At 45.8% G+C, this 25,401-nt stretch overlaps 1 protein-coding gene across 1 annotated transcript in view; it reads right to left on the bottom strand.

Annotated features, from left to right (window-relative positions):
- Positions 1-14,595, bottom strand: part of haus7 (HAUS augmin-like complex, subunit 7) — a 52,659-nt gene extending 38,064 nt beyond the window's left edge. Inside the window, exons 1-6 of the mRNA XM_065005112.1 lie at positions 14,487-14,595; positions 13,991-14,106; positions 13,537-13,604; positions 13,254-13,315; positions 12,619-12,812; positions 11,578-11,692 (exon numbers count right to left, since the gene is read on the bottom strand). Coding sequence (XP_064861184.1) covers positions 11,578-11,692; positions 12,619-12,812; positions 13,254-13,315; positions 13,537-13,604; positions 13,991-14,106; positions 14,487-14,543 — 612 coding nt within the window. The 5' untranslated portion in view covers positions 14,544-14,595. The remainder of the gene's footprint in view (positions 1-11,577; positions 11,693-12,618; positions 12,813-13,253; positions 13,316-13,536; positions 13,605-13,990; positions 14,107-14,486) is intronic.
- Between the last annotated feature and the right edge of the window lie 10,806 nt (positions 14,596-25,401).

Raw genomic sequence — 25,401 nt, forward strand, 5'->3', positions numbered from 1 at the left:
AGACAGAGCATTAAACTCAGTACTGTTATCATTACAAGGGAGACAGAGCATTAAACTCAGTACTGTTATCATTACAAGGAGGAGACAGAGCATTAAACTCAGTACTGTTATCATTACAAGGAGGGGAGACAGAGCATTAAACTCAGTACTGTTATCATTACAAGGGGAGACAGAGCATTAAACTCAGTACTGTTATCATTACAAGGGGAGACAGAGCATTAAACTCAGTACTGTTATCATTACAAGGGAGGGAGACAGAGCATTAGACTCAGTACTGTTATCATTACAAGGAGGAGACAAAGCATTAAACTCAGTACTGTTATCATTACAAGGGGAGACAGAGCATTAGACTCAGTACTGTTATCATTACAAGGGAGGAGACAGAGCATTAAACTCAGTACTGTTATCATTACAAGGGAGACAGAGCATTAAACTCAGTACTGTTATCATTACAAGGAGACAGAGCATTAAACTCAGTACTGTTATCATTACAAGGGGGGAGACAGAGCATTAAACTCAGTACTGTTATCATTACAAGGGAGGGAGACAGAGCATTAGACTCAGTACTGTTATCATTACAAGGGGAGACAGAGCATTAGACTCAGTACTGTTATCATTACAAGGGGAGACAGAGCATTAAACTCAGTACTGTTATCATTACAAGGGGAGGGGAGACAGAGCATTAAACTCAGTACTGTTATCATTACAAGGGGGGAGACAGAGCATTAAACTCAGTACTGTTATCATTACAAGGGGAGACAAAGCATTAAACTCAGTACTGTTATCATTACAAGGGGAGGGAGACAGAGCATTAAACTCAGTACTGTTATCATTACAAGGGGAGACAGAGCATTAGACTCAGTACTGTTATCATTACAAGGGAGACAGAGCATTAGACTCAGTACTGTTATCATTACAAGGGGAGACAGAGCATTAGACTCAGTACTGTTATCATTACAAGGGGAGGGAGACAGAGCATTAAACTCAGTACTGTTATCATTACAAGGGAGACAGAGCATTAAAGTACTGTTATCATTACAAGGAGGGGAGACAGAGCATTAAACTCAGTACTGTTATCATTACAAGGGGAGACAGAGCATTAGACTCAGTACTGTTATCATTACAAGGGGAGGGGAGACAGAGCATTAAACTCAGTACTGTTATCATTACAAGGGGAGGGGAGACAGAGCATTAAACTCAGTACTGTTATCATTACAAGGGGAGACAGAGCATTAAACTCAGTACTGTTATCATTACAAGGGGAGGGAGACAGAGCATTAAACTCAGTACTGTTATCATTACAAGGGGAGACAAAGCATTAAACTCAGTACTGTTATCATTACAAGGAGGGAGACAGAGCATTAAACTCAGTACTGTTATCATTACAAGGGGAGACAGAGCATTAAACTCAGTACTGTTATCATTACAAGGGGAGGGGAGACAGAGCATTAAACTCAGTACTGTTATCATTACAAGGGGAGGGGAGACAGAGCATTAGACTCAGTACTGTTATCATTACAAGGAGACAGAGCATTAGACTCAGTACTGTTATCATTACAAGGAGACAGAGCATTAAACTCAGTACTGTTATCATTACAAGGGGAGGGAGACAGAGCATTAAACTCAGTACTGTTATCATTACAAGGGGAGACAAAGCATTAAACTCAGTACTGTTATCATTACAAGGGGGGAGACAGAGCATTAAACTCAGTACTGTTATCATTACAAGGGGAGACAGAGCATTAGACTCAGTACTGTTATCATTACAAGGGGAGACAGAGCATTAGACTCAGTACTGTTATCATTACAAGGGGAGACAGAGCATTAGACTCAGTACTGTTATCATTACAAGGGGAGGGGAGACAGAGCATTAAACTCAGTACTGTTATCATTACAAGGGGAGACAGAGCATTAAACTCAGTACTGTTATCATTACAAGGGAGGGAGACAGAGCATTAAACTCAGTACTGTTATCATTACAAGGAGACAGAGCATTAGACTCAGTACTGTTATCATTACAAGGAGGGAGACAGAGCATTAAACTCAGTACTGTTATCATTACAAGGAGGAGACAGAGCATTAGACTCAGTACTGTTATCATTACAAGGGGAGGGGAGACAGAGCATTAAACTCAGTACTGTTATCATTACAAGGGGAGACAGAGCATTAGACTCAGTACTGTTATCATTACAAGGGGAGGGAGACAGAGCATTAGACTCAGTACTGTTATCATTACAAGGGGAGACAGAGCATTAAACTCAGTACTGTTATCATTACAAGGGGAGGGGAGACAGAGCATTAAACTCAGTACTGTTATCATTACAAGGGGAGGGGAGACAGAGCATTAGACTCAGTACTGTTATCATTACAAGGGGAGGGGAGACAGAGCATTAGACTCAGTACTGTTATCATTACAAGGGGAGACAGAGCATTAGACTCAGTACTGTTATCATTACAAGGGGAGGAGACAGAGCATTAGACTCAGTACTGTTATCATTACAAGGGGAGACAGAGCATTAAACTCAGTACTGTTATCATTACAAGGGGAGGGGAGACAGAGCATTAAACTCAGTACTGTTATCATTACAAGGGGAGGGGAGACAGAGCATTAGACTCAGTACTGTTATCATTACAAGGGGAGACAGAGCATTAAACTCAGTACTGTTATCATTACAAGGGGAGACAGAGCATTAGACTCAGTACTGTTATCATTACAAGGAGGGGAGACAGAGCATTAGACTCTGTACTGTTATCATTACAAGGGAGACAGAGCATTAGACTCAGTACTGTTATCATTACAAGGGAGACAGAGCATTAGACTCAGTACTGTTATCATTACAAGGAGGGGAGACAGAGCATTAGACTCAGTACTGTTATCATTACAAGGGGAGACAGAGCATTAAACTCAGTACTGTTATCATTACAAGGGGAGACAGAGCATTAAACTCAGTACTGTTATCATTACAAGGGGGGAGACAGAGCATTAAACTCAGTACTGTTATCATTACAAGGGAGACAGAGCATTAAACTCAGTACTGTTATCATTACAAGGGGAGACAGAGCATTAAACTCAGTACTGTTATCATTACAAGGGGAGACAGAGCATTAAACTCAGTACTGTTATCATTACAAGGGGAGACAGAGCATTAAACTCAGTACTGTTATCATTACAAGGGGAGGGGAGACAGAGCATTAAACTCAGTACTGTTATCATTACAAGGGAGACAGAGCATTAAACTCAGTACTGTTATCATTACAAGGAGGGGAGACAGAGCATTAAACTCAGTACTGTTATCATTACAAGGGAGGGGAGACAGAGCATTAGACTCAGTACTGTTATCATTACAAGGGGAGACAGAGCATTAAACTCAGTACTGTTATCATTACAAGGGGAGGGGAGACAGAGCATTAAACTCAGTACTGTTATCATTACAAGGGGAGGGAGACAGAGCATTAAACTCAGTACTGTTATCATTACAAGGGGGGAGACAGAGCATTAAACTCAGTACTGTTATCATTACAAGGGGAGACAAAGCATTAAACTCAGTACTGTTATCATTACAAGGGGAGGAGACAGAGCATTAAACTCAGTACTGTTATCATTACAAGGGGAGACAGAGCATTAGACTCAGTACTGTTATCATTACAAGGAGGAGACAGAGCATTAAACTCAGTACTGTTATCATTACAAGGGGAGACAGAGCATTAAACTCAGTACTGTTATCATTACAAGGGGAGACAGAGCATTAAACTCAGTACTGTTATCATTACAAGGGGAGGGAGACAGAGCATTAAACTCAGTACTGTTATCATTACAAGGGGGGGAGACAGAGCATTAGACTCAGTACTGTTATCATTACAAGGGGAGACAGAGCATTAGACTCAGTACTGTTATCATTACAAGGGAGACAGAGCATTAAACTCAGTACTGTTATCATTACAAGGGAGGGGAGACAGAGCATTAAACTCAGTACTGTTATCATTACAAGGGGAGGAGACAGAGCATTAAACTCAGTACTGTTATCATTACAAGGGAGACAAAGCATTAAACTCAGTACTGTTATCATTACAAGGGGAGGGGAGACAGAGCATTAAACTCAGTACTGTTATCATTACAAGGGGAGACAGAGCATTAGACTCAGTACTGTTATCATTACAAGGGGAGACAGAGCATTAGACTCAGTACTGTTATCATTACAAGGGGAGACAGAGCATTAGACTCAGTACTGTTATCATTACAAGGGGAGGGGAGACAGAGCATTAAACTCAGTACTGTTATCATTACAAGGGGAGACAGAGCATTAAACTCAGTACTGTTATCATTACAAGGGGAGGGGAGACAGAGCATTAAACTCAGTACTGTTATCATTACAAGGGGAGACAGAGCATTAGACTCAGTACTGTTATCATTACAAGGGGAGGGGAGACAGAGCATTAAACTCAGTACTGTTATCATTACAAGGGGAGACAGAGCATTAAACTCAGTACTGTTATCATTACAAGGGGAGACAGAGCATTAAACTCAGTACTGTTATCATTACAAGGGGAGGGAGACAGAGCATTAAACTCAGTACTGTTATCATTACAAGGGAGACAAAGCATTAAACTCAGTACTGTTATCATTACAAGGGGAGGGGAGACAGAGCATTAAACTCAGTACTGTTATCATTACAAGGGGAGACAGAGCATTAAACTCAGTACTGTTATCATTACAAGGGGAGGGGAGACAGAGCATTAAACTCAGTACTGTTATCATTACAAGGGGAGGGGAGACAGAGCATTAGACTCAGTACTGTTATCATTACAAGGGGAGACAGAGCATTAGACTCAGTACTGTTATCATTACAAGGGGAGACAGAGCATTAAACTCAGTACTGTTATCATTACAAGGGAGGGAGACAGAGCATTAAACTCAGTACTGTTATCATTACAAGGGGAGACAAAGCATTAAACTCAGTACTGTTATCATTACAAGGGGAGGGGAGACAGAGCATTAAACTCAGTACTGTTATCATTACAAGGGGAGACAGAGCATTAGACTCAGTACTGTTATCATTACAAGGGGAGACAGAGCATTAGACTCAGTACTGTTATCATTACAAGGGGAGACAGAGCATTAGACTCAGTACTGTTATCATTACAAGGGGAGGGGAGACAGAGCATTAAACTCAGTACTGTTATCATTACAAGGGGAGACAGAGCATTAAACTCAGTACTGTTATCATTACAAGGGGAGGGGAGACAGAGCATTAAACTCAGTACTGTTATCATTACAAGGGGAGACAGAGCATTAGACTCAGTACTGTTATCATTACAAGGGGAGGGGAGACAGAGCATTAAACTCAGTACTGTTATCATTACAAGGGGAGGGGAGACAGAGCATTAGACTCAGTACTGTTATCATTACAAGGGGAGGGGAGACAGAGCATTAAACTCAGTACTGTTATCATTACAAGGGGAGACAGAGCATTAGACTCAGTACTGTTATCATTACAAGGGGAGGGGAGACAGAGCATTAGACTCAGTACTGTTATCATTACAAGGGGAGACAGAGCATTAAACTCAGTACTGTTATCATTACAAGGGGAGGGGAGACAGAGCATTAAACTCAGTACTGTTATCATTACAAGGGGGGGAGACAGAGCATTAGACTCAGTACTGTTATCATTACAAGGGGAGACAGAGCATTAGACTCAGTACTGTTATCATTACAAGGGGAGACAGAGCATTAGACTCAGTACTGTTATCATTACAAGGGGAGGGGAGACAGAGCATTAGACTCAGTACTGTTATCATTACAAGGGGAGACAGAGCATTAAACTCAGTACTGTTATCATTACAAGGGGAGGGGAGACAGAGCATTAAACTCAGTACTGTTATCATTACAAGGGGAGGGGAGACAGAGCATTAGACTCAGTACTGTTATCATTACAAGGGGAGACAGAGCATTAAACTCAGTACTGTTATCATTACAAGGAGGGGAGACAGAGCATTAGACTCAGTACTGTTATCATTACAAGGGGGAGGGAGACAGAGCATTAGACTCTGTACTGTTATCATTACAAGGAGACAGAGCATTAGACTCAGTACTGTTATCATTACAAGGAGACAGAGCATTAGACTCAGTACTGTTATCATTACAAGGGGAGGGGAGACAGAGCATTAGACTCAGTACTGTTATCATTACAAGGGGAGACAGAGCATTAAACTCAGTACTGTTATCATTACAAGGGGAGACAGAGCATTAAACTCAGTACTGTTATCATTACAAGGAGGGGAGACAGAGCATTAAACTCAGTACTGTTATCATTACAAGGGGAGACAGAGCATTAAACTCAGTACTGTTATCATTACAAGGGGAGACAGAGCATTAAACTCAGTACTGTTATCATTACAAGGGGAGACAGAGCATTAAACTCAGTACTGTTATCATTACAAGGGGAGACAGAGCATTAAACTCAGTACTGTTATCATTACAAGGGGAGGGGAGACAGAGCATTAAACTCAGTACTGTTATCATTACAAGGGGAGACAGAGCATTAAACTCAGTACTGTTATCATTACAAGGGGAGGGGAGACAGAGCATTAAACTCAGTACTGTTATCATTACAAGGGGAGGGGAGACAGAGCATTAGACTCAGTACTGTTATCATTACAAGGGGAGACAGAGCATTAAACTCAGTACTGTTATCATTACAAGGGGAGGGGAGACAGAGCATTAAACTCAGTACTGTTATCATTACAAGGGGAGGGGAGACAGAGCATTAAACTCAGTACTGTTATCATTACAAGGGGAGGGGAGACAGAGCATTAAACTCAGTACTGTTATCATTACAAGGGGAGACAAAGCATTAAACTCAGTACTGTTATCATTACAAGGAGGGGAGACAGAGCATTAAACTCAGTACTGTTATCATTACAAGGGGAGACAGAGCATTAGACTCAGTACTGTTATCATTACAAGGGAGGGGAGACAGAGCATTAAACTCAGTACTGTTATCATTACAAGGGGAGACAGAGCATTAAACTCAGTACTGTTATCATTACAAGGGGAGACAAAGCATTAAACTCAGTACTGTTATCATTACAAGGGGAGGGGAGACAGAGCATTAGACTCAGTACTGTTATCATTACAAGGGGAGACAGAGCATTAGACTCAGTACTGTTATCATTACAAGGGGAGACAGAGCATTAGACTCAGTACTGTTATCATTACAAGGAGACAGAGCATTAAACTCAGTACTGTTATCATTACAAGGGGAGACAGAGCATTAAACTCAGTACTGTTATCATTACAAGGAGACAGAGCATTAAACTCAGTACTGTTATCATTACAAGGGGAGACAGAGCATTAAACTCAGTACTGTTATCATTACAAGGAGGGAGACAGAGCATTAAACTCAGTACTGTTATCATTACAAGGGGAGACAGAGCATTAAACTCAGTACTGTTATCATTACAAGGAGGGGAGACAGAGCATTAAACTCAGTACTGTTATCATTACAAGGGGAGGGGAGACAGAGCATTAGACTCAGTACTGTTATCATTACAAGGGGAGACAGAGCATTAAACTCAGTACTGTTATCATTACAAGGAGGGGAGACAGAGCATTAAACTCAGTACTGTTATCATTACAAGGGGAGGGAGACAGAGCATTAAACTCAGTACTGTTATCATTACAAGGGGAGACAAAGCATTAAACTCAGTACTGTTATCATTACAAGGGGAGGGGAGACAGAGCATTAAACTCAGTACTGTTATCATTACAAGGGGAGACAGAGCATTAGACTCAGTACTGTTATCATTACAAGGGGAGGGGAGACAGAGCATTAAACTCAGTACTGTTATCATTACAAGGGGAGACAGAGCATTAAACTCAGTACTGTTATCATTACAAGGGGAGGGGAGACAAAGCATTAAACTCAGTACTGTTATCATTACAAGGGGAGGGGAGACAGAGCATTAGACTCAGTAGTTATCATTACAAGGGGAGACAGAGCATTAGACTCAGTACTGTTATCATTACAAGGGGAGACAGAGCATTAGACTCAGTACTGTTATCATTACAAGGGGAGACAGAGCATTAAACTCAGTACTGTTATCATTACAAGGGGAGACAGAGCATTAAACTCAGTACTGTTATCATTACAAGGGGAGACAGAGCATTAAACTCAGTACTGTTATCATTACAAGGGGAGGGGAGACAGAGCATTAAACTCAGTACTGTTATCATTACAAGGGGAGACAGAGCATTAAACTCAGTACTGTTATCATTACAAGGGGAGGGGAGACAGAGCATTAAACTCAGTACTGTTATCATTACAAGGGGAGGGGAGACAGAGCATTAGACTCAGTACTGTTATCATTACAAGGGGAGACAGAGCATTAAACTCAGTACTGTTATCATTACAAGGGGAGGGGAGACAGAGCATTAGACTCAGTACTGTTATCATTACAAGGGGAGGGGAGACAGAGCATTAGACTCTGTACTGTTATCATTACAAGGGGAGACAGAGCATTAGACTCAGTACTGTTATCATTACAAGGGGAGACAGAGCATTAGACTCAGTACTGTTATCATTACAAGGGGAGGGGAGACAGAGCATTAGACTCAGTACTGTTATCATTACAAGGGGAGACAGAGCATTAAACTCAGTACTGTTATCATTACAAGGGGAGACAGAGCATTAAACTCAGTACTGTTATCATTACAAGGGGAGGGGAGACAGAGCATTAAACTCAGTACTGTTATCATTACAAGGGGAGACAGAGCATTAAACTCAGTACTGTTATCATTACAAGGGGAGACAGAGCATTAAACTCAGTACTGTTATCATTACAAGGGGAGACAGAGCATTAAACTCAGTACTGTTATCATTACAAGGGGAGACAGAGCATTAAACTCAGTACTGTTATCATTACAAGGGGAGGGGAGACAGAGCATTAAACTCAGTACTGTTATCATTACAAGGGGAGACAGAGCATTAAACTCAGTACTGTTATCATTACAAGGGGAGGGGAGACAGAGCATTAAACTCAGTACTGTTATCATTACAAGGGGAGGGGAGACAGAGCATTAGACTCAGTACTGTTATCATTACAAGGGGAGACAGAGCATTAAACTCAGTACTGTTATCATTACAAGGGGAGGGGAGACAGAGCATTAAACTCAGTACTGTTATCATTACAAGGGGAGGGGAGACAGAGCATTAAACTCAGTACTGTTATCATTACAAGGGGAGGGGAGACAGAGCATTAAACTCAGTACTGTTATCATTACAAGGGGAGACAAAGCATTAAACTCAGTACTGTTATCATTACAAGGGGAGGGGAGACAGAGCATTAAACTCAGTACTGTTATCATTACAAGGGGAGACAGAGCATTAGACTCAGTACTGTTATCATTACAAGGGGAGGGGAGACAGAGCATTAAACTCAGTACTGTTATCATTACAAGGGGAGACAGAGCATTAAACTCAGTACTGTTATCATTACAAGGGGAGGGGAGACAAAGCATTAAACTCAGTACTGTTATCATTACAAGGGGAGGGGAGACAGAGCATTAGACTCAGTACTGTTATCATTACAAGGGGAGACAGAGCATTAGACTCAGTACTGTTATCATTACAAGGGGAGACAGAGCATTAAACTCAGTACTGTTATCATTACAAGGGGAGACAGAGCATTAAACTCAGTACTGTTATCATTACAAGGGGAGACAGAGCATTAAACTCAGTACTGTTATCATTACAAGGGAGACAGAGCATTAAACTCAGTACTGTTATCATTACAAGGAGGGGAGACAGAGCATTAAACTCAGTACTGTTATCATTACAAGGGGAGACAGAGCATTAAACTCAGTACTGTTATCATTACAAGGGGAGGGGAGACAGAGCATTAAACTCAGTACTGTTATTATTACAAGGAGGGGAGACAGAGCATTAGACTCAGTACTGTTATCATTACAAGGGGAGACAGAGCATTAAACTCAGTACTGTTATCATTACAAGGGGAGGGAGACAGAGCATTAAACTCAGTACTGTTATCATTACAAGGAGGGGAGACAGAGCATTAAACTCAGTACTGTTATCATTACAAGGGGAGACAAAGCATTAAACTCAGTACTGTTATCATTACAAGGGAGGGAGACAGAGCATTAAACTCAGTACTGTTATCATTACAAGGGGAGACAGAGCATTAGACTCAGTACTGTTATCATTACAAGGGGAGGGGAGACAGAGCATTAAACTCAGTACTGTTATCATTACAAGGGGAGACAGAGCATTAAACTCAGTACTGTTATCATTACAAGGGGAGGGGAGACAAAGCATTAAACTCAGTACTGTTATCATTACAAGGGGAGGGGAGACAGAGCATTAGACTCAGTAGTTATCATTACAAGGGGAGACAGAGCATTAGACTCAGTACTGTTATCATTACAAGGGGAGACAGAGCATTAGACTCAGTACTGTTATCATTACAAGGGGAGTCAGAGCATTAAACTCAGTACTGTTATCATTACAAGGGGAGACAGAGCATTAAACTCAGTACTGTTATCATTACAAGGGGAGACAGAGCATTAAACTCAGTACTGTTATCATTACAAGGGGAGGGGAGACAGAGCATTAAACTCAGTACTGTTATCATTACAAGGGGAGGGGAGACAGAGCATTAGACTCAGTACTGTTATCATTACAAGGGGAGACAGAGCATTAGACTCAGTACTGTTATCATTACAAGGGGAGACAGAGCATTAAACTCAGTACTGTTATCATTACAAGGGGAGACAGAGCATTAAACTCAGTACTGTTATCATTACAAGGGGAGACAGAGCATTAAACTCAGTACTGTTATCATTACAAGGGGAGGGGAGACAGAGCATTAAACTCAGTACTGTTATCATTACAAGGGGAGACAGAGCATTAGACTCAGTACTGTTATCATTACAAGGGGAGACAGAGCATTATACTCAGTACTGTTATCATTACAAGGGGAGACAGAGCATTAGACTCAGTACTGTTATCATTACAAGGGGAGGGGAGACAGAGCATTAGACTCAGTACTGTTATCATTACAAGGGGAGGGGAGACAGAGCATTATACTCAGTACTGTTATCATTACAAGGGGAGACAGAGCATTATACTCAGTACTGTTATCATTACAAGGGGAGACAGAGCATTAGACTCAGTACTGTTATCATTACAAGGGGAGGGGAGACAGAGCATTAAACTCAGTACTGTTATCATTACAAGGGGAGGGGAGACAGAGCATTAAACTCAGTACTGTTATCATTACAAGGGGAGACAGAGCATTAGACTCAGTACTGTTATCATTACAAGGGGAGGGGAGACAGAGCATTAAACTCAGTACTGTTATCATTACAAGGGGATACAGAGCATTAAACTCAGTACTGTTATCATTACAAGGGGAGACAGAACATTAAAAACAGGTGCCAATTTAGACACCTATCCCCGTCAGGTACATTTCTTCTCATCCTTATCAAGGGGGCCAATAATTTGGGAGGTGACCGTATGTCATTACAACTTCTCCCCTGGATTACATCAGACCCCCCCTCACCTGGTCATGCAGCTGTTCCAGGGCGGCGTGAGTGGACTCCAGCAGGGCTGTGACACCAGCAACCTCCTCGCCCCTCGGCCTGCTGGGTAGTGACCTCTGACCCTTCCTGGCACCCCTGGAGAGAGGTCAGGTGAGTTAGTACTGGGCCGGAAACTAAAACATGTCCAAGGGGCCAGGGTTGAGTACCTGATGTTAGTGGGCCAGGGGGTTGGTGTGGGGGTGATGTCAGAGGGCCAGGGGTTGAGTGTGTACCTGATGTTAGTGGGCCAGGGGGTGATGTCAGAGGGCCAGGGGGTGATGTCAGAGGGCCAGGGGTTGGTGTGGGGGTGATGTCAGAGGACCAGGGGTGGGGGTGATGTCAGAGGGCCAGGGGTGATGTCAGAGGGCCAGGGGGTTGGTGTGGGGGTGATGTCGGAGGGCCAGGGGTTGGTGTGGGGGTGATGTCAGAGGGCCAGGGGTTGGTGTGGGGGTGATGTCAGAGGGCCAGGGGTTGGTGTGGGGGTGATGTCAGAGGGCCAGGGGTTGGTGTGGGGGTGATGTCAGAGGACCAGGGGTGGGGGTGATGTCAGAGGGCCAGGGGGTGATGTCAGAGGGCCAGGGGGTGATGTCAGAGGACCAGGGGGTGATGTCAGAGGACCAGGGGGTGATGTCAGAGGACCAGGGGGTGATGTCAGAGGACCAGGGGGTGATGTCAGAGGACCAGGGGGTGATGTCAGAGGACCAGGGGGTGATGTCAGAGGACCAGGGGTTGATCTCAGAGGGCCAGGGGTTGGTGTGGGGTTGATGTCAGAGGGCCAGGGGTGATGTCAGAGGGCCAGGGGTGAGAGTGTACCTGATATCAGAGGGCCAGGGGGTGAGAGTGTACCTGATATCAGAGGGCCAGGGGTGAGAGTAGGGGTGAGAGTAGGGGTGAGAGTGTACCTGATATCAGAGGGCCAGGGGGTGATGTCAGAGGGCCAGGGGGTGAGAGTGTACCTGATGTCAGAGGGCCAGGGGGTGAGAGTGTACCTGATGTCAGAGGGCCAGGGGGTGAGAGTGTACCTGATATCAGAGGGCCAGGGGGTGAGAGTAGGGGTGAGAGCATGTGTCAGGTGAGGCAGAGCTTCAGGACAGAAGAGTTCCTTCAGTAGACCCTCTCCTCCGGCCCTGCTGTCCTCACTGCTGTCCACGGAGTCAGGCACTAAAGTAAGCAGCTGCTCCAGGAACCACAGCTGGCGCAGGGGGCAGGCCCGGCCCTGAGGAGGCATACAGCCGGTTACAATATATAGCAGGATAATATACCGCTGAACGTTATACACACCTTTATTTAACTAGGCAAGTCAGTTAAGAACAAACGTTCTGCCTTGTTCAGGGGAACAGTGGGTTAACTGCCTTGTTCAGGGGAACAGTGGGTTAACTGCCTTGTTCAGGGGAACGCTCTAACCACTAGGCTACCCTGCTGGTTACTAGCACAACGCTCTAACCACTAGGATACCTGTCTAACCACTAGGCTACCTGCTGGTTACTAGCACAACGCTCTAACCACTAGGCTACCCTGCCGCACATGAACCGCAAGATGGAAACATTGCTGTTGGCCTCAAAATAACATTCAAAGTAAAGCAACACAATTTAAAATTTACATCCCTCTCTCCTTTCTTTCCCTCCCTCCCTCCCTCCCTCCCTCCCTCCCTTCATACCGTGATCAGGTCCAGGTCGTCTGTTCTACACAGCATCATCTCCTGGCCAAACACTGCCAGCTCTAGGTGAGAGAGAGACAGATTAGGTTACAATAAATATTGATGTTTACCGGTATGTAAGCAGAAGCAGTGAAGTTGACCGTGAACATCTCCTTATTGTGCTGCACACCATCTGGTGGCCATGATGGACAGGACACACTTTCTCACACGGTCCACTAACGCCTTCTGACATTTCAACATTAGCTGGAAATCAATAGGAATTTACCCAGGCATGTATATTTACCTTGGCTGAGGGAGATTGGGTCTTTAGATCTGAGTGAGGGCAGTTTCTTACCGAGAGATGGACAGATGCTGCAGAGAGAGAGAGACAGAGAGATCAGCCCACTTCAAACACTCACTTGGTCCACCGGGAGAAAGTATATCAGTTTGGTGCCGGCGTCCACCCCCCCCGCCGGCGTCCACTCCCCCCCGCCGTTGCCCCCCCCCCCCCTGCACCCGCCGGCGTCCACTCGCACCCCGCCGGCGTCCACTCGCACAGTACTGAGTGTGTTACCTGCTAAAGATCCATGCCAGTATCAGTGCAGTACTGAGTGTGTTACCTGCTACAGATCCATGCCAGTATCAGTGCAGTACTGAGTGTGTTACCTGCTACAGATCCATGCCAGTATCAGTGCAGTACTGAGTGTGTTACCTGCTACAGATCCATGCCAGTATCAGTGCAGTACTGAGTGTGTTACCTGCTACAGATCCATGCCAGTATGTCTGTGCGGTGTTGCGATGGAGTACACAGTAGTTCCTGCATACTGTCAGCCTCGCGCAGATATAGACCTTCCACCAGGGAACACGACAGGGCCTGTGGTGTACACACACACACACACACACACACACACACACACACACACATATATATATATATATATATATATAGAGAGAGAGAGCGAGAGACAATCTACCTCACTCACATGACAAAACCATTGCGAAGTAGCTTGTTAGCTACCTTACACTACTAACGCTAGGTTTTACCTCTACACGGTCGTATCATTGGCTTGTTACAAACGTTGGCATTTGTTTAGAGCCATTAGTTAACGTTGGGCAGTTAACTAGCTAGCTGGTCATCATTGTCCTTCACGAGGAAAAATGCCATTCAACTTTGCTACGGTTTGGCTAACAGTATAACGGTTAATTTTTCAATTATAGCAGAAGTGATTGCCGTATGTTAACTTGAGTATTTACCTGTAGAGTAGCGTAGACATGTTGGGACAGTCGGTGTTCTTTCGAAGTAGCCGCCATCTTCCTGCTGGGAGAGTCAGAGCGGAAGTGACGTGGTTTAACGCGGTAGGTTAGTGGTTACCATAGCCACAAAGTCTTCATTTTGGCTAAACCCCGCCAGTTTCTACAATTTATCTTCTTAAAAATTTGATTTTAAACCTAAACCTAACCTAACCCTTAAACTTAATTTTAAACACACTGTTAACCGTATGCCTAACCGTAACCTTAATTAAGACCAAAAAGCCAATTGATGTTTACGATACAGCTAAATGTGACTTTGTAGCAGTGGTAACTAGTGACAAGCAGTTATCGCAGTATAGGGATAGTGCTTCCACCTGCTGTTAAAGAGAAGTTACTGCATGTGGACCTTATCCACAGAATTAGGAATTGGAATACTAGAATTAAGCACTAAAACAAGAGGGGTTTGTGGTATATGGCCAATATATCACGGCTGCTCTTATGCATGATGCATCGCGTCGTGTCTCGACATAGCCCTTAGCCGTGGTATATTGGCCACATACCACAAACCCCCGAGGTGCCTTATTGCTATTATAAACTGGTTATCAACGTAATTCGAGCAGTGAAAACATGTTTTGTCATACCCATGGTATACGGTCTGATATTCCAAGGCTGTCAGCCAATCAGCATGCAGGGCTCAAACCAACCAGTTTATAATGAAGTAATAAGCCATGAGGGGGTGTGGTATATGGCCAATATACCACGGCTAAGGGCTGTTCTTAGGCACGATGCAATGCAGAGTGCCTGGATACAGCTTTTAGCCGTGGTATATTGGCCATATATCACAAAACCCTGAATTGCCATATTGCTATTATAAACTGGTTACCAACGTAATTAGAGGAGTACAAATACATGGTCTGATATACCACGGCTGTCAGCCAATCAGCATTCAGGGCTCGAACCCGGTTCATAATGGACATTAACCTTCTCATGGCCGACATAGCTAGAGTTGCCTCAGGAATTCTCAATCACTACAATGATGGTAAATACCACTTCTGGTCTTCAGTCATTTACTGGACTACAGGCTTATGAAGACCATCTGAAGCATTATAAACAGGAGACAAGGACCACATTTGTCGTAAACAAAAAGGATAAAGCGAGTGGACAGAAGAGTGAGTTCGAATTGAATCAAGGATTGATATTAATCTAGGTCGTCAGTAAACTCTGTTGACTAGCGTTAGATAGGGAGCTAAGTAGACAGACGTGTGATTACGGAGATTTAGTTATAGATCGGCAGGTCAGGGTGCTCTCGAGCGGCTAGATGTTCTTTACCATTCTGACATCATATTTGCCACCAATGCTCCTTATAGGACACATAACTGCACTCTGTACTCCTCTGTAAACTGGTCATCTCTGTATACACGTCGCAAGACCCATTGGTTGATGCTTATTTATAAAACCCTCTTAGGCCTCACTCCCCCCTATCTGAGATATCTACTGCAGCCCTCATCCTCCACATACAACACCCGTTCTGCCAGTCACATTCTGTTAAAGGTCCCCAAAGCACACAGATCTCTGGGTCGCTCCTCTTTTCAGTTCGCTGCTGCTAGCGACTGGAACGAGCTGTAACAAACACTCAAACTGGACAGTTTTATCTCCATCTCTTCATTCAAAGACTCAATCATGGACACTCTTACTGACAGTTGTGGCGCTGCTTTGCATGATGTATTGTTGTCACTACCTTCTTGCCCTTTGTGCTGTTGTCTGAGCCCAATAATGTTTGTACCATGTTTTGTTCTGCTACCATGTTGTGTTGCTGCCATGTTGTGTTGCTACCATGTTATGTTGCTACCATGTTCTTGTTATGTTGTGTTGCTACCATGTTGTGTTGCTGCCATGTTGTGTTACTACCATGTTGTGTTGCTACCATGTTGTGTTGCTACCATGCTGTGCTGCTACCATGTTGTGTTGCTACCATGTTGTGCTGCTACCATGTTGTGTTGCTACCATGTTGTGTTGCTACCATGCTGTGCTGCTGCCATGTTGTGTTGCTACCATGTTGTGTTGCTACCATGTTGTGTTGCTACCATGTTGTGTTGCTGCCATGTTCTTGTTATGTTGTGTTGCTACCATGCTGTTCAGCTACCATGTTGTTCTGCTACCATGTTGTGTTGCTGCCACGTTGTGCTGCTGCCATGTTCTTGTTATGTTGTGTTGCTGCCATGTTGTGATGCTGCCATGTTGTGTTGCTACCATGTTGTGCTTCTACCATGTTGTGCTGCTACCATGTTGTGTTGCTACCATGTTGTTCTGCTACCATGTTGTGTTGCTACCATGTTGTGTTGCTGCCACGTTGTGCTGCTGCCATGTTCTTGTTATGTTGTGTTGCTACCATGTTGTGCAGCTACCATGTTGTGCTGCTACCATGTTGTGTTGCTGCCACGTTGTGCTGCTGCCATGTTCTTGTTATGTTGTGTTGCTGCCATGTTGTGATGCTGCCATGTTGTGTTGCTACCATGTTGTGCTTCTACCATGTTGTGCTGCTACCATGTTGTGTTGCTACCATGTTGTGCTGCTACCATGTTGTGTTGCTACCATGTTGTGTTGCTGCCACGTTGTGCTGCTGCCATGTTCTTGTTATGTTGTGTTGCTACCATGTTGTGCAGCTACCATGTTGTGCTGCTACCATGTTGTGTTGCTGCCACGTTGTGCTGCTGCCATGTTCTTGTTATGTTGTGTTGCTACCATGTTGTGCTGCTACCATGTTGTGTTGCTACCATGTTGTGCTTCTACCATGTTGTGCTGCTACCATGTTGTGTTGCTACCATGTTGTGCTGCTACCATGTTGTGTTGCTACCATGTTGTGTTGCTGCCACGTTGTGCTGCTGCCATGTTCTTGTTATGTTGTGTTGCTACCATGTTGTGCAGCTACCATGTTGTGCTGCTACCATGTTGTGCTGCTACCATGTTGTGCTGCTGCCATGTTCTTGTTATGTTGTGTTGCTACCATGTTGTGCTGCTACCATGTTGTGTTGCTACCATGTTGTGGTGCTACCATGTTGTGCTGCTACCATGTTGTGTTGCTACCATGCTGTACTGCTACCATGTTGTTTTGCTACCATGTTGTGCTGCTACCATGTTGTGCTGCTGCCATGTTCTTGTTATGTCCAATTTGTAAGTCGCTCTGGATAAGAGCGTCTGCTAAATGACTTAAATGTTAAATGTTAAATGTTGTGTTGCTACCATGTTGTGTTGCTACCATGTTGTGCTGCTACCATGTTGTGCTGCTACCATGTTGTGGTGCTACCATGTTGTGTTGCTACCATGTTGTGCTGCTACCATGTTGTGCTGTTACCATGTTGTGCTGCTACCATGTTGTGCTGCTGCCATGTTCTTGTTATGTTGTGTTGCTACCATGTTGTGCTGCTACCATGTTGTGTTGCTACCATGTTGTGCTGCTACCATGTTGTGCTGCTGCCATGTTCTTGTTATGTTGTGTTGCTACCATGTTGTGTTGCTACCATGTTGTGTTGTTACCATGTTGTGTTGCTACCATGTTGTGCTGCTACCATGTTGTGCTGCTGCCATGTTCTTGTTATGTTGTGTTGCTACCATGTTGTGTTGCTACCATGTTGTGCTGCTACCATGTTGTGCTGCTACCATGTTGTGCTGCTAAACTGGTTACCAACGTAATTAGAGGAGTACAAATACATGGTCTGATATACCACGGCTGTCAGCCAATCAGCATTCAGGGCTCGAACCCGGTTCATAATGGACATTAACCTTCTCATGGCCGACATAGCTAGAGTTGCCTCAGGAATTCTCAATCACTACAATGATGGTAAATACCACTTCTGGTCTTCAGTCATTTACTGGACTACAGGCTTATGAAGACCATCTGAAGCATTATAAACAGGAGACAAGGACCACATTTGTCGTAAACAAAAAGGATAAAGCGAGTGGACAGAAGAGTGAGTTCGAATTGAATCAAGGATTGATATTAATCTCAGTAAACTCTGTTGACTAGCGTTAGATAGGGAGCTAAGTAGACAGACGTGTGATTACGGAGATTTAGTTATAGATCGGCAGGTCAGGGTGTGTAGATGTTCTTTACCATTCTGACATCATATTTGCCACCAATGCTCCTTATAGGACACATAACTGCACTCTGTACTCCTCTGTAAACTGGTCATCTCTGTGGTGTCGCAAGACCCATTGGTTGATGCTTATTTATAAAACCCTCTTAGGCCTCACTCCCCCTATCTGAGATATCTACTGCAGCCCTCATCCTCCACATACAACACCCGTTCTGCCAGTCACATTCTGTTAAAGGTCCCCAAAGCACACAGATCTCTGGGTGCTCCTCTTTCAGTTCGCTGCTGCTAGCGACTGAACGAGCTGTAACAAACACTCAAACTGACAGTTTTATCTCCATCTCTTCATTCAAAGACTCAATCATGGACACTCTTACTGACAGTTGTGGCGCTGCTTTGCATGATGTATTGTTGTCACTACCTTCTTGCCCTTTGTGCTGTTGTCTGAGCCCAATAATGTTTGTACCATGTTTTGTTCTGCTACCATGTTGTGTTGCTGCCATGTTGTGATGCTACCATGTTATGTTGCTACCATGTTCTTGTTATGTTGTGTTGCTACCATGTTGTGTTGCTGCCATGTTGTGTTACTACCATGTTGTGTTGCTACCATGTTGTGTTGCTACCATGCTGTGCTGCTACCATGTTGTGTTGCTACCATGTTGTGCTGCTACCATGTTGTGTTGCTACCATGTTGTGTTTACCATGCTGCTGCTGCCATGTTGTGTTGCTACCATGTTGTGTTGCTACCATGTTGTGTTGCTACCATGTTGTGTTGCTGCCATGTTCTTGTTATGTTGTGTTGCTACCATGCTGTTCAGCTACCATGTTGTTCTGCTACCATGTTGTGTTGCTGCCACGTTGTGCTGCTGCCATGTTCTTGTTATGTTGTGTTGCTGCCATGTTGTGATGCTGCCATGTTGTGTTGCTACCATGTTGTGCTTCTACCATGTTGTGCTGCTACCATGTTGTGTTGCTACCATGTTGTGCTGCTACCATGTTGTGTTGCTACCATGTTGTGTTGCTGCCACGTGCTGCTGCCATGTTCTTGTTATGTTGTGTTGCTACCATGTTGTGCAGCTACCATGTTGTGCTGCTACCATGTTGTGTTGCTGCCACGTTGTGCTGCTGCCATGTTCTTGTTATGTTGTGTTGCTGCCATGTTGTGATGCTGCCATGTTGTGTTGCTACCATGTTGTGCTTCTACCATGTTGTGCTGCTACCATGTTGTGTTGCTACCATGTTGTGCTGCTACCATGTTGTGTTGCTACCATGTTGTGTTGCTGCCACGTTGTGCTGCTGCCATGTTCTTGTTATGTTGTGTTGCTACCATGTTGTGCAGCTACCATGTTGTGCTGCTACCATGTTGTGCTGCTACCATGTTGTGCTGCTGCCATGTTCTTGTTATGTTGTGTTGCTACCATGTTGTGCTGCTACCATGTTGTGTTGCTACCATGTTGTGGTGCTACCATGTTGTGCTGCTACCATGTTGTGTTGCTACCATGCTGTACTGCTACCATGTTGTGTTGCTACCATGTTGTGCTGCTACCATGTTGTGCTGCTGCCATGTTCTTGTTATGTCCAATTTGTAAGTCGCTCTGGATAAGAGCGTCTGCTAAATGACTTAAATGTTAAATGTTAAATGTTGTGTTGCTACCATGTTGTGTTGCTACCATGTTGTGCTGCTACCATGTTGTGCTGCTACCATGTTGTGCTGCTGCCATGTTCTTGTTATGTTGTGTTGCTACCATGTTGCTGCTACCATGTTGTGGTGCTACCATGTTGTGTTGCTACCATGTTGTGCTGCTACCATGTTGTGCTGTTACCATGTTGTGCTGCTACCATGTTGTGCTGCTGCCATGTTCTTGTTATGTTGTGTTGCTACCATGTTGTGCTGCTACCATGTTGTGTTGCTACCATGTTGTGCTGCTACCATGTTGTGCTGCTGCCATGTTCTTGTTATGTTGTGTTGCTACCATGTTGTGCTGCTACCATGTTGTGTTGTTACCATGTTGTGTTGCTACCATGTTGTGCTGCTACCATGTTGTGTTGCTGCCATGTTCTTGTTATGTTGTGTTGCTACCATGTTGTGTTGCTACCATGTTGTGCTGCTACCATGTTGTGCTGCTACCATGTTGTGCTGCTGCCATGTTCTTGTTATGTTGTGTTGCTACCATGTTGTGTTGCTACCATGTTGTTCTGCTACCATGTTGTGTTGCTACCATGTTGTGCTGCTACCATGTTGTGCTGCTACCATGTTGTGCTGCTGCCATGTTCTTGTTATGTTGTGTTGCTGCCTTGCTATGTTGTTGTCTTAGGTCTCTCTTTATGTTGTGGTGTATCTCTTGTTGTGATATGTGTTTTGTCCTATATTTATATTATATTTCATTTTTATTTTTAATCCCATGCCCCGTCCCCATAGGAGGCCTTTTGTCAGGCCATCATTGTATGTAAGAATTTGTTCTTAACTGACTTGCCTAGATAAATAAAGGTTCAATTAAAAAAATATATTTAAAAAAACAAGGATTCCATACCACTGACTCTATTACGGAGGCTGAGTCCCTGGCTAGTTGCACTCAGGGGCCATATTGTCTCTCCATCCCCCTGTGTTTATACTTAAGTTTATTGGTCAGCTTGTCTCATCTGGTGTACTGTGTCTTATCTGATGTACATAAACATGCTCCCACAAACACGCTTATTTGTCCTTTTTTATGACGTGGCTGGCCCAATAATACCTGGGCGTGCTGCTGATCCTGGACTGCGGCTAAGGACCCCTGGACGTGCTGCTGATCCTGGACTGCGGCTAAGGACCTCTGGGCGTCTGCTGATCCTGGACTGCGGCTAAGGACCTCTGGGTGTGCTGCTGGGCGGCTGCTGATCCTGGACTGCGGCTAAGGACCCCTGGGCGTGCCTACACTAAAAACCCACTCCACTCACACACCCCATTAGCATGCTTGTACCGAGGCTAAATACAGTATATTCTATCTCACCCTCTTCCTCTCCTCCTATGTCCTCTCCTGTCATGAGCCTAGTCCTGGACAAATAAATGCTCAATATGAAATAGTTTTTCTCCAGGACTAGGTGTAATCTGAGTCTGGGAAACCAGCCCATAGTGTAGACTGAGATTATTCCACAACACTATAAAAATAAAAATGGTTTTCTATGATTATCTACAGTACATTTAGCATTTCCTTTCTACAATATGGCCTCTGATAATGAAAACTCTTTCTCAGGGGTGGAGAAGATAGGGAGGAGAGGATAGGGAGGAGAGGATAGGGAGGAGAAGATAGGGGTGGAGAGGATAGGGGTGGAGAGGATAGGATAGGGGTGGAGAGGATAGGGGAGGAGAGGATAGGGAGGAGAGGATAGGGAGGAGAGGATAGGAGAGGAGGATAGGGAGGAGAGGATAGGGAGGAGAGGATAGGGAGGAGAGGATAGGGAGGAGAGGATAGGGGTGGAGAGGATAGGGGTGGAGAGGATAGGGAGGAGAGGATAGGAAGGAGAGGATAGGGAGGAGAGGATAGGGAGGAGAGGATAGGGAGGAGAGGATAGGGAGGAGAGGATAGGGAGGAGAGGATAGGAAGGGAGAGGATAGGGGTGGAGAGGATAGGAGGAGAGGATAGGATAGGGGGAAGGAGAGGATAGGGAGGAGAGGATAGGGAGGAGGAGAGGATAGGGGGAGAGAGGAGTGGAGAGGATAGGGAGGAGAGGATAGGGGTGGAGGAGAGGATAGGGAGGAGAGGATAGGAGAGGATAGGGAGGAGAGGATAGGGAGGGAGAGGATAGGGGAGAGAGGATAGGGAGGAGAGGATAGGGAGGAGGATAGAGAGGATAGGAGGATAGGAGGAGAGGATAGGGAGAGAGGATAGGGGTGGAGAGGAGGAGAGGATAGGAGGAGAGGATAGGGGAGGAGAGGATAGGGAGGAGAGGATAGGGAGGAGAGGATAGGGGTGGAGAGGATAGGGAGGAGAGGAGAGGATAGGAAGGAGAGGATATGGAGAGGGAAGGAGAGGATAGGGAGGAGAGGATAGGGAGGAGAGGATAGGATAGGAAGGAGAGGGGTGGAGAGGATAGGGAGTAGGGAGAGGATAGGGTAGAGAGGATAGGGAGGAGGTGGAGAGGATAAGGAGGAGAGGATAGGGGATAGAGAGGATAGGGGTGGAGAGGAGGAGGGGGAAGGAGAGGATAGGGAGAGGATAGAGGTAGGGGTGGAGAGGATAGGGGTAGGGAGGAGAGGATAGGGAGAGGATAGGGAGGAGAGGATAGGGGTGGAGAGATAGGGTGGGAGGAGGATAGGAAGGAGAGGATAGGAGGAGAGGATAGTGGAGAGGATAGGAGAGGATAGGGGGTGGAGAGGATAGGGGTGGAGAGGATAGGGTGGAGAGGATAGGGAGGAGAGGATAGGGGTAGGTGGAGAGGATAGGGGAGAGGATAGGGGGAGAGGATAGGGAAGGAGAGGATAAAAGGAGGAAGGAGAGGATAGGGATAGGGGGAGAGGATGGAGAGGATAGGGGTGGAGAGGATAGGGAGGAGAGGATAGAGGATAGGGTGGAGAGGATAGGGAGGAGAGGATAGGGAAGAGAGGATAGGGAGGAGAGGGAGAGGAGGTTGGAGAGGATAGGGGGGAGAGGATGGGGAGAGGAGAGGAGGTGGAGAGGGGGAGGAGAGGATAGGGAGGTTAGGGGAGAGGATAGGATAGGGGAGAGGATAGGAGGATAGGAGGAGAGGATTAGGAAGGAGAGGATAGGAAGGAGAGGATAGGGTGGAGAGGGGTTGGAGAGGGATAGGGGGAGAGGATAGGAGGTGGAGAGGATTGGAAGGGAGAGGTTAGGGGTGGAGAGGATAGGAGGTGGAGAGGATAGGGAGGAGAGGATAGGATAGGAGAGGTTAGGAGAGGATGGAGAGGATAGGGAGGATAGGAGTGAGAGGAGAGGGGAGAGGATAGGGGTAGGAGAGGGTGAGAGATAGGATAGGGGAGGAGAGGATGGAGAGGATAGGGGAGGAGAGGATAGGAGAGAGGATAGGATAGGAGGAGAGGATATAGGGATAGGAGAGGATAGGGAGGAGAGGATAGGGGTGGAGAGGATTAGAAGGAGAGGATAGGGTGGAGAGGATAGGGGAGGATGGAGAGGATAGGGAGGAGAGGATAGGGAGAGGATAGGGAGGAGAGGATAGGGAGGAGGATAGGAGGGGAGAGAGGATAGGGGAGGAGAGGATAGGGAGGAGAGGATAGGAGGTGGAGAGGATAGGAAGGAGAGGATAGGGAGGAGAGGATAGGGAGGAGGATAGGATAGAGGGATAGGAGAGGATAGGGGAGGAGAGGATAGGTGGAGAGGATAGGGAGGAGAGGATAGGGGTAGAGAGGATAAGGGAGAGGAGAGGATAGGGGGAGAGGAGAGGAGGATAGGAGAGGATAGGGAGGAGAGGATAGGGGTGGAGAGGATAGGGGTGGAGAGGATAGGGAGGAGAGGATAGGGAGGAGAGGATAGGGAAGGAGAGGATAGGAGGAGAGGATAGAGGATAGGAAGGAGAGGATAGGGGAGGAGGAGGAGGGGATAGGGAGAGAGGATAGGAGGAGAGGTAGGGAGAGAGGATAGGGGGTGGAGAGGATAGGGAGGAGAGGATAGGAGGAGAGGATAGGAGAGGATAGGGATAGGGAGGAGAGGATAGAGAGGATAGGGAGGAGGAGGGAGAGGATAGGGGTGGAGAGGATAGGAAGGAGAGGATAGGGAGGAGAGGATAGGAAGGAGGGGGTATAGGGAGGAGGATAGGAGAGGATAGGAGGATAGGGAGGAGAGGATAGGGAGGAGAGGATAGGGGAGGAGAGGATAGGGAGGAGAGGATAGGGAGGAGAGGATAGGGAGGAGAGGATAGGGAGGAGAGGATAGGGGTGGAGAGGATAGGGGTGGAGAGGATAGGAAGGAGAGGATAGGAAGAGAGGATAGGGAGGTATAGGAAGGAGAGGATAGGAAGGAGAGGATAGGAGAGGAGAGGAAGGAGAGGATAAGGAGAGGATAGGGAGGAGAGGATAGGGAAGGAGAGGATAGGAGGAGAGGATAGAGAGGTAGGGGAGGAGAGGATAGGGAGGATAGGGAGGAGAGGATAGGGGAGGAGAGGATAGGAGAGGGAGAGGATAGGGGAGAGGAGGAGGATAGGGAGAGAGAGGATAGGGGAAGGAGAGGATAGGGAGGAGAGGATAGAGAGGATATAGATAGAGAGGATAGGAAGGAGAGGATAGGAGGAGGAGGAGATAGAGGAGGGAGAGGATATAGGAGGAGAGGATAGGAAGGAGGGGATAGGGAGGAGAGGATAGGGAGGAGAGGATAGGGGTGGAGAGGATAGGGTGGAGAGGATAGGGAGGAGAGGATAGGGGTAGAGAGGATAGGGGTGGAGAGGATAGGGAGGAGAGGATAGGGGTAGAGAGGATAGGGAGGAGAGGATAGGGGTAGAGAGGATAGGGGTAGAGAGGATAGGAAGGAGAGGATAGGGAGGAGAGGATAGGGAGGAGAGGATAGGGGTGGAGAGGATAGGGAGGAGAGGATAGAGGGAGGATAGAGGAGAGGGGGAGGAGAGGATAGGGAGGAGAGGATAGGATAGGGGTGGAGAGGATAGGGAAGAGAGGATAGGGAGGAGAGGATAGGGAGGGAGATAGGATGGGAAGGAGAGGATAGGGAAGAGAGGATAGGAAGGAGAGGATAGGGGAGGAGAGGATAGGGAGGAGAGGATAGGGAGGTGGAGAGGATAGGGGAGGAGAGGATAGGGGTGGAGAGGATAGGGGTGGAGAGGATAGGGAGGAGAGGATAGGGAGGAGAGGATAGGGGAGAGAGGAT

The sequence above is a fragment of the Oncorhynchus nerka genome, linkage group LG20 (genome assembly GCF_034236695.1).
Source record: "Oncorhynchus nerka isolate Pitt River linkage group LG20, Oner_Uvic_2.0, whole genome shotgun sequence".
Classification (NCBI taxonomy): Eukaryota; Metazoa; Chordata; class Actinopteri; order Salmoniformes; family Salmonidae; genus Oncorhynchus; species Oncorhynchus nerka.